Raw genomic sequence first — 13,555 nt, forward strand, 5'->3', positions numbered from 1 at the left:
CATTAATGTGCGAATGTGGCACATGATTTAGATTCCACTTTTACAGGAAATCCATTTTTCTTGTGGTTTTCTTCCTCACTTGTCTTAAACAGGAATCCCTAGATCTTATCCTGTGGCAGCGCAATGTTCCAAACCATGGTTTGTCAAGTTCAGATATAACTATAGTTTGAAGCTGGTTTGCAGATTCTGAGTTGGTGGTCACTTGAAGATCTTGATTTGTAAGATGGTGTTGCTTCATGACAAACTATGTTTGGCATTATACCTAAACCATCTCAGACATTCCTTTTTCTATTTGATGTCAAGATGGATTCATTATCAGAAAAAGTCAAGTATGAGCATGTGCTACTCTGAAGTATGGCTCATATCACAATTAATTGAGATGTATTTTGTAGACAATGGCTGACATCCAGAGCAAGATACCACAGGTATGCAAACTCATCCATGCTATGTGAAATTTTCCTAGCCATGCACCATTGGACACACAATGAAGACAGCAAATTTTGATGATTTCCGCTGCCTCTGGAAGTGCCCTCTGTCATTCGTAGGTAGGTAGATATTTATTTGATTTATATACTGCCCATCCAAAAATGGCTCAGGGCAGTTTACAACAAATAAAAACAATTTAAATCAATTAACAGTTAAAATCAAAACTAAATCAATTAAACAATTAAAATCATTTAAAACCAGCATTATTGCCAGAGATGGGGAGGCTCATTTCAACAAGGAGCACATTCCAAAGTCCAGAGGCAGCAACGGAGAAGGCCCATACCCGCCAAACAAGTTGGCAGCAACTGCAGGCGAACCTCTCTAGATGGTATGTTCAGGGATGGTATGTCCCTGAGGGCTGCACAAATTGTCAAAATTCACACACACCCCTTGCTGCATACACACACCAGTAGTGGAAAAGCTTTGTGCAGCATGAGCACATCGTCCTGGAGTGTCTGCAGTGCCTTGCTCTGGATGTCAGCTAATAGGTTTTAAACTGACATTCCTATAAGTTCAACCCTGAACAGCAAGCAAAGTATTTAACTGCACGTGTTATACAGATAGATGAACCAACAAAGACACCCTATCTTATGAATTAGTCCACTAACAAGCATCATGGTCCACAAGTACTTAGCCCTGCTTTAGACTGAAATAGATGTTTTCAGTCTAAAGCAGGGATTATCAACAATGGGTCCCCAGATGTTATTGGACTTCATCTCCCATAATCCCCAACCAAAGGCCACTAGGGCTGGGGATTATGGGAGTTGAAGTCCAATAACCTCTGGGGGCCCAACGTTGAGAATCACTGGTCTAAAGTACAATCAGTAGCTGACATCCTGACTGAATTACTCAGTGGGTCCTAGTGAAATCAAGTAATTCTTTAGAGTAACTCCTGAGTAGCACTGTTGGGTAACAGTCTGTATGTCAGCCAGTGTCCATTAATTAGTGTATACCTTTGGAATAAAGACCAGTAAGTGACATCTGAAACCCTGAATATTAAGATGCAGCAGTTGCTACCTCAATGATACGGCTATCAATCCTGTTATAGGGATGCCAGAGACCCCGGTCATCTCGCCACTGCCATATTGCACCATCTGTGTTTTGTGCATTTCCTTTCTTTAGCATAGTGTCCACAGCAAAAATTCCTTCTTTAGGCAGACATGGCATCAATTCACTGAAAAGAACAAACCAACATTTTGTTAACATGAATTTTTCTATTAGTAAAACAGAAATTTTCATTTTACAATATTACGATATTGGTAGCCCAGACAAAAACCAAAGAGGAAACTCACAGAAAACCTACCAGATAAGTGAAGTAAGTTCATACAGTTCTTGAGGGCTTCTTGGAACAAGGTCTATTTGTTCCTGACAACTCCCATTTGACGCTCCACAGAGAAGAAAGTGAAGAGTTTCTGCAATATCTTAAAAAAAGAAATCACAATATCATTCAGTCATGTGATGAGTGATCCTTGTTATGATTCTTGGAATGGAATACTTCTAATAACAATGTACTTCAAAAAAGTAATTTTCTTTCATATAAAAATTGTCAGTCAATAGCAACAGTAACTGAAGTCAGTCCAGATGCAGTGTCTGCATGATGCTTCCATTGTTGGCTATAACAGAAATCTATGTATGAGGAGAGATCTCATTGCTAAAAAACAGGGCAGTCTTTTCTTTTTCAAGTATAAGCTTCAGTTCAGTAAAAGTCTGAATTTATACCAAACCAATTATTTGGAGACCTTATTTAGACCTTTGCGGGTTAAGCACAAACCACCTGCAAGGGCCCATATTGTACTCTATATGAGTGTTTTCAGGGTCAAGCTGACAGTGCACTCACTTGCACAATACAGGTCATATCTACTGCATTAGCTTCATTAACTTGTAATAGACATTTTCCTTGCCAATCTAGAGACACTGCACATTATAAGAACTCTAGACAAACTGGTACAGAGAAATGCCAATAAGAACAAAAAAAATGCACTCACTTTGCTTCATAAGTTGAACTGCTAGGGTAGGACAGTTGGAGCACATTAGGGAAAACATGCGCACTACCATGATGAACATCCCTGAGCTCAGAATTGGAGGAGTCACTACCAGGAGCTGCTGAATATTTGTGAGTAAATCCTTAGAGGCAACTTGCTGAAGCAAATTCTTTAAAGAAAAAGGAAGAGGGTTAAAGACAATCTGATTTAAAATGACACAATGTTAGAAAAGGAAGGGGGGGAAAGAAAGTTACCTCCTCGTGTTGGAAGTTGTCCACTAGGCGTGCAAAACAAAGGCAAGTGCTTTCTACTGACTTTTTGTCCTAAGAAATTCAAATAAAAATATTATGTTTCAGCCAGTCTTCCCTCTAAGCTACATGCGTGCGCACAAATGGCAACCACCCACCGCCCAGTGAAAAAAAGCCACGCACTTCAATCTCACACTCGCTGCCGCTGGGAGAGAGAGAGACTTATGTGAGCACACTGCCTTGATACTGCCACCCAGAACAAAACTCTTTCTGCTCACTGATGATGAAATTTAGAGGGAACACTGGTTTCAGCACGCGGAAGATTTATACGATCTGAAGAGAAACCAGGAGTGCAAGATTTGGCATGTCAAGTACTGCACTCCTGTTGGAGTTTGCACACAGCCACTATGAGAGAAGCAAAAGCACTGTGCCCAACTTTGATACCCCAAACCAAGGAACTGGGAAAACCTCTATTCCATTTTGGCTACCAAAACAATGTGAAATAAATCACCACATTATACAAGCAGGGCACCCTAAAGAATCACACATCACATATTACAAAGCTTCAAAAGATAGCTGAACTCTCAACAGCTTCTGACCTGGTGGGTTAGCCTTTGTGTAAGCAATGGTAGAGAATCTGCAACAAAGTGAAACTCATCAGGAGTGATGCTCTGGCAGCAGTTGGCAGCAATAGCTAGTGCATTCCTCTGGGCATTTATGCTGAAAAATTCCAGATACAGCAGACAGTCTGCCAAGCCTCCCTATGGTACAAAAACAAGAACACACAGTTCAAACAGGGAGGTTTGCACCAGCAAGTGACACACACAAGTGTCTGGGAGTAGCTGCTTTTTTGGAGAACACCACTCTGGAAATGATCAAAGAGTGATAAGATTAAACACTGCATTTTTTATTTTGAAGAAATACTTACTGCCTGTAGAATAGCTTTACTATGTCTGCGTGATAACATCTCCAAGGCAGTCAGTGCTTGTTCTGCCACATCAATGCACTGAATAACTTGCAGCTAGAAGAAATTAGAGCAGTTTAGCCTGTTCTCAAAGCAATATAAAAATATTAGAAACTGATCTATACAATCAATTCTTTCAAGTGGTTCATTTTAAAACTGTGTTTTAAACCGCTTTCATTACCACTATGTCATGCTTTAAAATATTTAGTATTTTATATTCACTCAACTATCAAATGCTTATAGTGCTGAACAGGAAAGCTTGAGAGAAATTATTGCCCTTCCAATGAAACCTGAGAAAGTTCACGACCTAGATAACAAAGGCCAAGTTCTTCTTGGTGTACAGCCAATAAGCAGCAGAGTGAGAAGACTGCTTCAAAAGGCCTTCAATTGCAACCAATTCTATGTTGCTGTATGAACAGTATTACCTTTTCCAAAAAAACCGGAATTGCATCGACCACGACAGCAGATGACCTGGGAAGTGCTTCCATCATGTAGGTTAAGGCGCGACAAGCATGATTCATCTGTAAAGAAGACCATTTCCATTGTTATCCAGAATATGAAAACTAGCAAGGTTTGCTTTTTAAGATTTACCTGAGGCTTCATTCAATGCAAAGTTTTCATGAAATACTTACAATGTCAAAGTTGTGCTCCATCTGCAGCAATGTTATCTACAAAAACAATATGAAAAGATTTATTATTTCTCAGTTTAGAGTAGATTTCTTCAATTCAAGCAACTTTTAATCCTGCTGGGAGGATTCAACTGGTCACTTAAAAAAAAAAATAGAGGTTGGATTTCATGAAGACATTTTGTTTGCTTAAAGAGTATACAAGTACATTTTAATTCTAACTATACACCATGTTTTTCATCTCCAACTGACAGCCTCTCTCGTTCAGGACATGGACGGTCCAAAAGAAGTGCGCATGCGCACCAGGCATGTTTGATGTACACTGAGGCAGCAATGAGGTATGCTGCTGCCCCACGGGAGTGTTTTTAGACACAGCACCAGTGGGGAAAACGCAGCGGGGTGGAGGGGAGAGTTAGAGCACTCTCCCTGGTCCTTAAAACTACCCCACCACCTTTGAACCAGCCGAACCCCAGATTTTCAAACCAGTTCGGGGGTCCGTAAAAGGGCCTCCGAACCAGTTCATGCACATCCCTAGTATATACAACTATGGCCTTCAATTGCTAAAGGAAGTTATTCAAATTAATTCTCACAACCACCTTAGAAAGTAGGTTAGGTCAAGGGTTGCCTAAAGCCACCTAAATTAGCTTAACGGATGAGTAGTGATTTGAAAACTAGATAGTCCCATTCGAAGTCTAACATTTATATACTACACCAACTCACAAAATGGTAAACAGATTAAGTAATTTAAGGAAACTTAAATAATTACGGTAAGTTTATTTCTTAATTATCTGAAGTACCAAATATTTTAAACTTTTGTGCCTTTCTTTTTGGCTTTTTAGGGACCATCAAGTATATTGCATAACACATGAATTCAAGCTAACACCTTGAACTTTGCCCCCAAACTAAGATAGCCCTTGAGCAATAGGGATGTGTGGACAGGTTTGACGTCTGAGAAGTTCAACGTGGAGCCTCTTCGGTTTTAAGGTTTGGGGTTGAACCTAACCATCCCCTGTTCGGTCCGACCCCAGACTGAACAACCCCCAACTGTTTGGGGGGTGCACGGACTTTTTTTTTTTTTAAAAGACAATTTTTTTTTTTTACCTTATTCCCCCTCAGGGGAGTTCCTGTAAGCAGCAGGGGGTGGGGGTCCGCAAAGGTTCCCCCTCCCCTCTCTGGCTCTCTTTATGGCCCCCTCCAGCCAGTTCGGCCACTCTTCGGCCAGTTTTCAGCCTTCTCCCCTCAACACGGTGGCCATTTTGACGGCCGCGTGCTAGGCAGAAGCCAACTGCGCAGGCACGCAGCCTCCAAAATGGCCACCGAGCTGAAGGGAGAAGGCCGAAGAGGACCAAAAAGAGAGCCGGCAGGGGAGGAGGAACCTCTCCTCCCTTCCCACCAAGTAGGTTGCATTTATCCTAGTCAAATAAAACAATGTTCAGAAGAGGGAAGGCAGTATTTCTTCTGGCAGCCAGACCATTTTAAGAAACTGGATCTGCTTCTCCTTGCACATTAAGTCAGCTAGCCAGTTGAGAAACTACCTCACCAAAATATTTACAGAAGAAATCCAAATTACTGAAATATATACTCCTTTCATGAGAGAACAATAAAAAGTTCAAGCAAGTAAATGAATTATAATCCTTACCAAAGCTGGTACAACACTCTTCACTGGAAATCCTCCCAAAGTTTCTTCATTGCCCATGACCAACAACTGACACATTTCAATCACAGACTGTAACTGTTGACTTTCATCAGTAGCCTGGAGCCCCTGTAGAAGTTGCTGAGCTTTAGAACCTAGGAAAATTGGGGATTTTAGAACCTTAAATATTTAGTTTTATTTCCACAATGTGTGTTTAATCAAATGGCTGACATAATACAACAGAAAACCTATTAATTGCCCATCACAAAATAGAAAACATTGTTATCCAACACACATGGTCAAATGCACCAAGAGGGACCCCCTACTAACTGAGCAAAGAGGCACCTTTTAAAAGTGGTGATTCTCTTATATTTGGCAGGGAGAGAACAACTGGCCTATCCCGCCCCAGCACAGCATCCTTTCAGTGGCTGTTGCTGGTGTCTACTAAATAAAATAAATAAAATGTGTTTCTTTTTAGACTGTAAGCCCTTTTGAGACAGAAAAATCATCTTTATTTGTATTTATTATTTTCCTACATGAGCCTCTGAGAAATTTTGTTGAAAAGAAATATATAAATACTAGCCGACCTGCACAGAGCATCTGTGCACTCTTTGGGGCCGGCTGTTCCCGCTCTCCATCCTGTTCCACTCTCTCTTGCCCCCTCCCCCATGCCCCTCCCCCCTCTTTCCCCCCCCCCACCCGACTCTCAACACAGTGATAGGCTGCCCCACTTGCTGCTGCCTCTTGCTCTCGTTGGCCAGACCAGGCAGCGGACACCGCCGCCTCATCCAGCAGCCGAGCGGCCAGCCGAGGCCGCCACCGCCGCCGCCTCCTTACCCCCGCCACCACATCCTTATCTGGGACGCTGCCTCTGCCTCCCAGCGGGCAGCCAAGGCCGCCGCCGCCTCCTTGCTCGGGAAGGCCTGACCAGGCCACCCCGTTGCCGCCTCCCAGCGGCCAGCTGAGGCCGCCGTCTCTTCCTCCTTTACCGGGACGGCCTGACCAGGCCAGACCGTCCCACCGCCGCCATCTCTGGCCGTTTTGCGCCGGCCTGCCACCGCCATTTTTTGTTTCCCCTCAACTCTTGCCCAAGCCTGGCCGGAGGCTGCCAAATTCCTAAAGATGCGCGTGCTGGCTAAGAGAAATAAGTATATAGATTTGTCATCATTGTCCTAGTGGTATATTCTTTAACTCAGGTTTACCATAATGCAAGAGACACTAAGTGTACACTGATAAGTTTGACACAAATATTATTTCTTCAGTAACAAAAGCATGGACATTATTCAGCCCTGTGGCAGGCTTCATTCTGTTCTCCCAGTCACCACAACCTCTTCAAGACCAGTCTGATCTAACAGTCCTGCATTATAACTGTTCCAAAACATTCAAAGACAAATAAACTAGATTACTTACTAGCTCCACTTCCAATTGTCCGATGGAACAGTTGTGACATTCGAGGACCCAGAGGACCAAACAGATGTGGAGGAAGACCTCTAGCTTCCAAGAGCGCTAAAGATAAATAAACTAACAGTTATCAAACTTGCCCACAGCATCAGAACCTATGATTCAGATAATAGATCTTTTCAGTATTGCAGACTGCTTTTTAACTGAGATTAAAGCTCAAGCTAGAGGTCAATTCAAAAAGAGCAAATCAATTCTTGTTTGGTCTTAACACACTTTGAGTCCTATGCTTGACTTTTGCAGAGCTGAAACCTTAAAGCAATCTGCACTTGCATATCCCAAATACACAAGCTCCTTTTCTCTCTGTGATGAGTTTTAATAATCTGGGCTAAGCTAGAAGTGCTGGACTGGCAGCAAGTATTTTACATACATGTATACAGGTTTATGTTTTTGAAGTATTACTGTCTGCTCCAAGAACTGAAAGTAGCATATAATTTGTTTTGTTTTTTAACTGCTACTGGCACTTCAGATACAGCCTACTCCAGTTATTTGAGACCAGGACATCTACTTAAACCAAATAAAATTCAGGAACTCTTGACTGAAAATGGGACCTTAAGTACTTGTAAACGGTACCACTCTGACTTGGCCAACTGAAAACACCTATTTTTAAAGGACAAAAAGGCAGTGAATACCCTGCTCTCTGATGAGGACAATGAAAAGAAAATGGACTGCAGAACTCCACTGAGGAAACAGATACCATTAAGGGAGGGAGTATTTAGCGGTGAAGACTCTGGCCCCAATTTATAAAAAGGTCACCCTCCCCGCCGCCCTAATACTGGAAATGTGCTTTTCAAGAATAAAACTGGATTTTTCCATGTACCATGCAAGAGTATAATCTGTTAAGTCTAATACCATTTCCAACCTATTCACCGCAAACTACTTAAAAAAAAAATGCTGAAGATTTCACGAAACAATATGCCAAGTTTTAAGTTCATCAGCAATCAAACTAATGGGGGAGGGAGAAGAGAAGAGAGAAAAGACAAGCAATATTAAAGTCCTGCAAAGTTAGCGTTCACTGAGCTATGTGTTCTTCCAATAGATATTTTAAGAAGTAGAACATAAGTTTTCTAGACAGTTATTTAGTTCTTTGAAGAAATCTAAAGGTTGTTATGATATTTAGAGAGTCACCATAAGTGTAACATAAGCTTCAGTTTATACCTTGCAATCTCCCCATCTCAGAATCATCTGATTCACTTTCCCCAGAGGTAGTCATGCCCACAGCCCCAGCAACAGAACTAGAAGCTACAAGAAAAAAAGGAAATACATTAGTTGAACTGTAAGGTACACAGTATACACATACTTGTCACAGATATTAAACTCTTCCTGAAATCCTGCTTCCAAAGTAGTCAGAGACGACCTTTAATGATTCTAGGAGGAGGAGGAATGAGCATACAAAAAGAGAAGGTTTATTTTTAGACTTGACCCACATAGTATGAGAAGACTGCACTTGAACACACAAGGTCAGTTTAAACTTTCAACCATGCATGTGGTTGAAACATTTTAAGACGAAATGAGCCATTTGTTGAACAGGACTCGAAGAAGTTAAAGAATCATACCACTAGATGTGAAATAAAGTTCAAAGGCCTTCCTCCTCACCCCACCCCCAACAACTGAAAGAACTGAATTATGATCAAGGCTTGGTGTACTCTACATCCTGAAACAAGACAGCTGGTCAAATCTGCATTGGTTCATAGGATTTAGAGTCAAAATACATGCAATATTATCTGCATCATCTGTGCTTTCAATAATAATAATTAAAAAAAAACAGCTATGGTCAGGAGACCAGGACTGGGACTACAAGTAGGCAGTATTCAAACATTTTACCACTGCACTGTGGTACCAATGAAAATTATGTTTCTCACCCACTGCAATTAGCTCCAAAACCAAAAACAACAGAGCCATTTGCAGCTGGTGTGGGGGTTCATCGGTATTGGGGATTCAGCTCGAGGGCAGAGCATCTGCTTTGCATGCAAAAAGACCTCGTTCAATCCCTGAGGTCTCCAGGCAGGGATGGGAAAGAGTATCCTGTCCAAGACCATGGAGAGCCACTGACAAAGTAGACAAAAGCTAGATGGACTAATAGTCTCACTTTCATAAGACAGTTTCCCATACACCTATGGGAAACAAATATCCCCTTCATCACAATCCTCCTGCTTACTGCCCTGCAGCTGCTATTTTAATTAAACACACAAAAGGATGCACAAGTGGTGTATTTAGCATTGCATTCAGTTTTGACTTTGAGAAGTTGCAGAAGCTTTCACAAGAACTACAGTAGTGAAACAGGCAGAATACTTCCCATAGATCCATGCAACAGGAGAAGTTGTTCAGACTTCTAGTTTGTAAAGATGCCCGTCTTTAAGATATGATACTTAACCAAGAGCAACAATCTCTTTGGCTATTAAAATATTTGTGTATCACTTTTCTAAAACAATCACAATATGAAGCTAAAACAAAAAGCAGCTGCTAATACAAATACAGCAAAATATGTCCAAAAGAACAAAACAAAAAACAGTATAATTGGGCTATAGGTCCAGCGAGATTCCATAGTTAAAAGGTGCCTATGTCAGCAATCAGTGGAAGTACCAAGAAAAATCAGTGAATTAAATATTATATACAACCATCATCACCACCACAACTTCATTTGCATTCAGCAGCACTTCACGCCACAAAATGCATCTGCATTGGCTCTACTTCAATATACTATGTTAGCCTCCCATTAACCACAGGGAAAATAATTCGAACACCTCTTCTTGGGAGAGACCTGAATTTCCTCACCCCCAAATATACTGGAAAGAAAACTTTAGCCACAGTGAACACCAAGTGGGTATTGGTTCTTGGTTCTAAAACAGGAATTGAACCCATCATTAAATTCCAGATACATATTACGTTCCAGATTACATATTATAAGACCACAAATCTAAGTGTGCTATTGGCTAGCATACTGCCTTATATACTAAAGTAACAGACTTAAAGAAAGAAGTTATACTACACAGTATAATCCCATCTAAACAGAGTTAGAGTGAAAATAGTTGCTCAATACTGTATACCTACAGAAGCCAGGCTGCAGAGAACTTCTTGAGGCACACCTAATATTTGGGAATGTTAAGTGGGTTATGACATGTTCTTTCTTTGAACAGCAAGCTCCCATGACATACTATGATTGGTTGCAGGTCGTCTCAATTTCAAGAAGGTTAGCCTTGGACTTCTGTAATCATCACATGCTTTGGTGTACTGGTTAAAGTATATCAAAACACAGCAAGTTTCCAAACAAATAATTGCTTCGTTTAAGAAACAACAGTAATGGACTATAGAATTCACAGCCATTATAGCATTAGAAATCAATGTAACAAAAAGGTGCAAAGATTCTTTTTTGCACCAGAATTATCACTATTTTTTCCTTACCAGCAGCTCCCTGTGGAGTCTCATCAGCTCGCGCAGCTGAAGAATTAACTCCATCCTGATTATCATCAGGATCGGCCATTTTCTCCTGTCGGCGAGCTTCAGCTGCTCCTCTTTTGCCCAGGCCAGAGCCTCGCCGACTAGAAATGAAAACAATGAGAAAGCCTGTCAGGTTACAACATTAAGTCTACAGTATTCCGATACTACTAGCACTCAGAAGTTAAACCATACTGATATGAAGTCTTAAGGGAACAGTTTCCATTTGTTCCTATGAACATTCAAATTATATACAGGAGCAAACCTTATCAGCCACACCTCCAGATAAATCAGATTATAGGTACCTAAAGAAAATGTGTCTTGTCAATGCCGTTGCTTCTGTGCTTAGATGACTTCAATAACTAATCAAGTTCAGGTGTGAGGAGAATGCCTATGAAATAATTTCCTTCTATTTTCATAATTTCTATTATGAATGTTCATAGTGCAGCAGAATTTTTATATCGATTAAAGTGATGAGTCAAAAGATGTTTTCAGCACTTCAGACTAGGGTAGGCCATGTATCAGAATTTCTGAACGACAATAAGGTTTATCTATTCAGATCTGAATTCTGCCCTTTAGTCTACACTGAATTTTCTTTTAAAAGATACAGGAGAACCTTGATAGCCATAGACTCCACATCCGCAGATTCGCATAACTGCGGTCGGATAATTGACACCCAACTTCTGTATACGTGGCAGGGGTGTGGTGGCAAATAAGGGGATAATTTCACATGTCCGCATGTTGGGGATGGGCGGAAATTACCTCGGAGATCATTTCTGGACATTATTTTGTGTTCAGGAGCCTCAAAATGGCTCTGTTTAAAAAATAAAATTTAAAAACCCATGATATCCGGCCTTTCGGGGACACAGTTCACCTAAAGACGACCAGCAAAGCATAGTAGGCAGACCTCCCCCACCCAATTGGCTAACTTTAAATGATTTTCCCGACCTCCAGTAACCTAAACCCCACGATACCATAGCCCCAATGATTTGATATTTGCAGTTTCCATATCCATGGCTGCAGCAGAGAATGCCAGGTTGCTTACAACTTGGGTTCTTCTAGTGGTCATCTGTGCTCTTATACGAATGAGCTTTGTGCCTGTGCAGAGACCACATTGGAGCATCCAAGCTAGAGTTCTAACTTTTGGTGGTAACCCCACCCCCTCGGTATATAGGCGGCTGCGTGGGCTTCCCTCTCCAGTCTTCTGAGTCCGCAAATCTGAAAGACTAACAGAAGAGACATTAGAAGAGGGGAGAATGGGTGGGCGTGTAAGAGCACAGATGACCACTAGAAGAACCCAAGTTACAGGTAAACAATCTGTTGTTCTTCGACATGGTCTCTGTGCTTTACACGAATGGGTGCATAGCAAGCTGCACCCGTACCATGCTCACCTGGAGAAGGGATCAGGGAAGGCTGGATTGTAACACTGCCCTGCCAAACGCCGTGTCTTTTCTGGCTTGGACATCTAGGGCGTAGTGTTGTACGAATGAGTGTTTTGACGCCCACATAGCCACCTGGCAGATGTCGTCCAAAGGAATAGAACTGTCAAAGGCAGTGGAAACCGCTACTGCCCTCGTTGAGTGCACCTTGATGGAGGATGCGAGAGGCTTCCTGGAAAGTTGGTATGCTAGAGAGATGGAGCGAACCACCCATCTGGATATAGTTTGTGTAGAAGCCTGCTTGCCTCTATTGGATCCAGAGTGAAGCACGAAGAGAGAGTTAGAAGTGCAGAGAGCAGAGGTCTGGTCTACGTGGAAGGCAAGCGATCTGCGAACGTCAAGAGTGTGGAGACATCGTTCGGCTTCAGTCGACGGCTCAGAGAAGAATGCAGGTAAGGAGATTGGTTGGGAGCGATGAAACAAAGTGACTACCTTCGGCAGGAAGGCAATGTCCGGTCTAAGGATGACTTTTTTCTTGTGGAAAACCAGGTAAGGTGGGTCAACCCTAAGTGCCCTGAGCTCACTGACCAGCCTGGCAGAAGTGATGGCCGTGAGGAAGGCTACTTCGCAGGAAAGTAGGTCCAAAGAAATTGTAGCCATGGGTTTGAAGGGACGGTGCATGAGAGAGGAGAGAACTAAGGTCAGGTCCCATGCAGGTGCCATGATCGGAGAATCTGGATAGAGATGAGTGAATCCTTTGACGAAATGTTTGACCGTAGGGTGTTGAAACCACAATAGCGTAGATGGCAGGGAGTTCATCTCGCAGCCACTATGACTGCGAGATGAACTCGCAAGGAAGGTATCTTGAGACCGGATTCCTTGAGAGAGAGTAAGTATGAGCAAATATGTTCTACAGAGACAGAGTGTAAGGGGACGTCTCTGTTAGTGGTGTGCACGGAACCATGCAGCGCAGTCCGGCACTGAGGGGGGGTCTACCTTTAAGGGGGGGTAGAACTTACCCCTCCCGCCGCTCTTCCCCCTCCGGCGCTGTGTTCTAAACTGAAGTTTTCGGGGCGGCAGCGTTCCTCCCTGCCGCCCCTGCCCCCGTCATTGCCTGGAAGAAGCAGTAACACAAGCACGCATGCGCGCACTCCAGCGACAGGCACACGCGCGCTGCAATGTGTGCATGCGTGCTTGTATTACTGCTTCTTCCGGGCAACGACGGGGGCGGGGGGGCAGGGAGGAACGCTGCCGCCCCGAAAACTTCAGTTTAGAACACAGCGCTGGAGGAGGAAGAGCGACGGGAGGGGTAGGTTCTACCCCCCCCCCACCCTTAAAGGCAGA

At 42.6% G+C, this 13,555-nt stretch overlaps 1 protein-coding gene across 7 annotated transcripts in view; it reads right to left on the reverse strand.

The window, feature by feature from the left end:
- TRIP12 (thyroid hormone receptor interactor 12) overlaps positions 1-13,555 on the reverse strand; it is a 167,775-nt gene that overhangs the window by 74,714 nt on the left and 79,506 nt on the right. For all 7 annotated transcript variants that reach the window (XM_053304639.1, XM_053304643.1, XM_053304642.1 and 4 more), the window contains 12 exons: positions 10,800-10,936; positions 8,556-8,639; positions 7,350-7,445; positions 5,946-6,094; positions 4,313-4,348; positions 4,106-4,201; positions 3,645-3,737; positions 3,316-3,477; positions 2,723-2,791; positions 2,472-2,637; positions 1,790-1,907; positions 1,504-1,660 (listed from right to left, as the gene is read on the reverse strand). In XM_053304639.1, the coding sequence (XP_053160614.1) occupies positions 1,504-1,660; positions 1,790-1,907; positions 2,472-2,637; positions 2,723-2,791; positions 3,316-3,477; positions 3,645-3,737; positions 4,106-4,201; positions 4,313-4,348; positions 5,946-6,094; positions 7,350-7,445; positions 8,556-8,639; positions 10,800-10,936 (1,363 nt within the window). The remainder of the gene's footprint in view (positions 1-1,503; positions 1,661-1,789; positions 1,908-2,471; positions 2,638-2,722; positions 2,792-3,315; positions 3,478-3,644; positions 3,738-4,105; positions 4,202-4,312; positions 4,349-5,945; positions 6,095-7,349; positions 7,446-8,555; positions 8,640-10,799; positions 10,937-13,555) is intronic.

The sequence above is a fragment of the Hemicordylus capensis genome, chromosome 3, assembly GCF_027244095.1.
Source record: "Hemicordylus capensis ecotype Gifberg chromosome 3, rHemCap1.1.pri, whole genome shotgun sequence".
Taxonomy (NCBI): Eukaryota; Metazoa; Chordata; class Lepidosauria; order Squamata; family Cordylidae; genus Hemicordylus; species Hemicordylus capensis.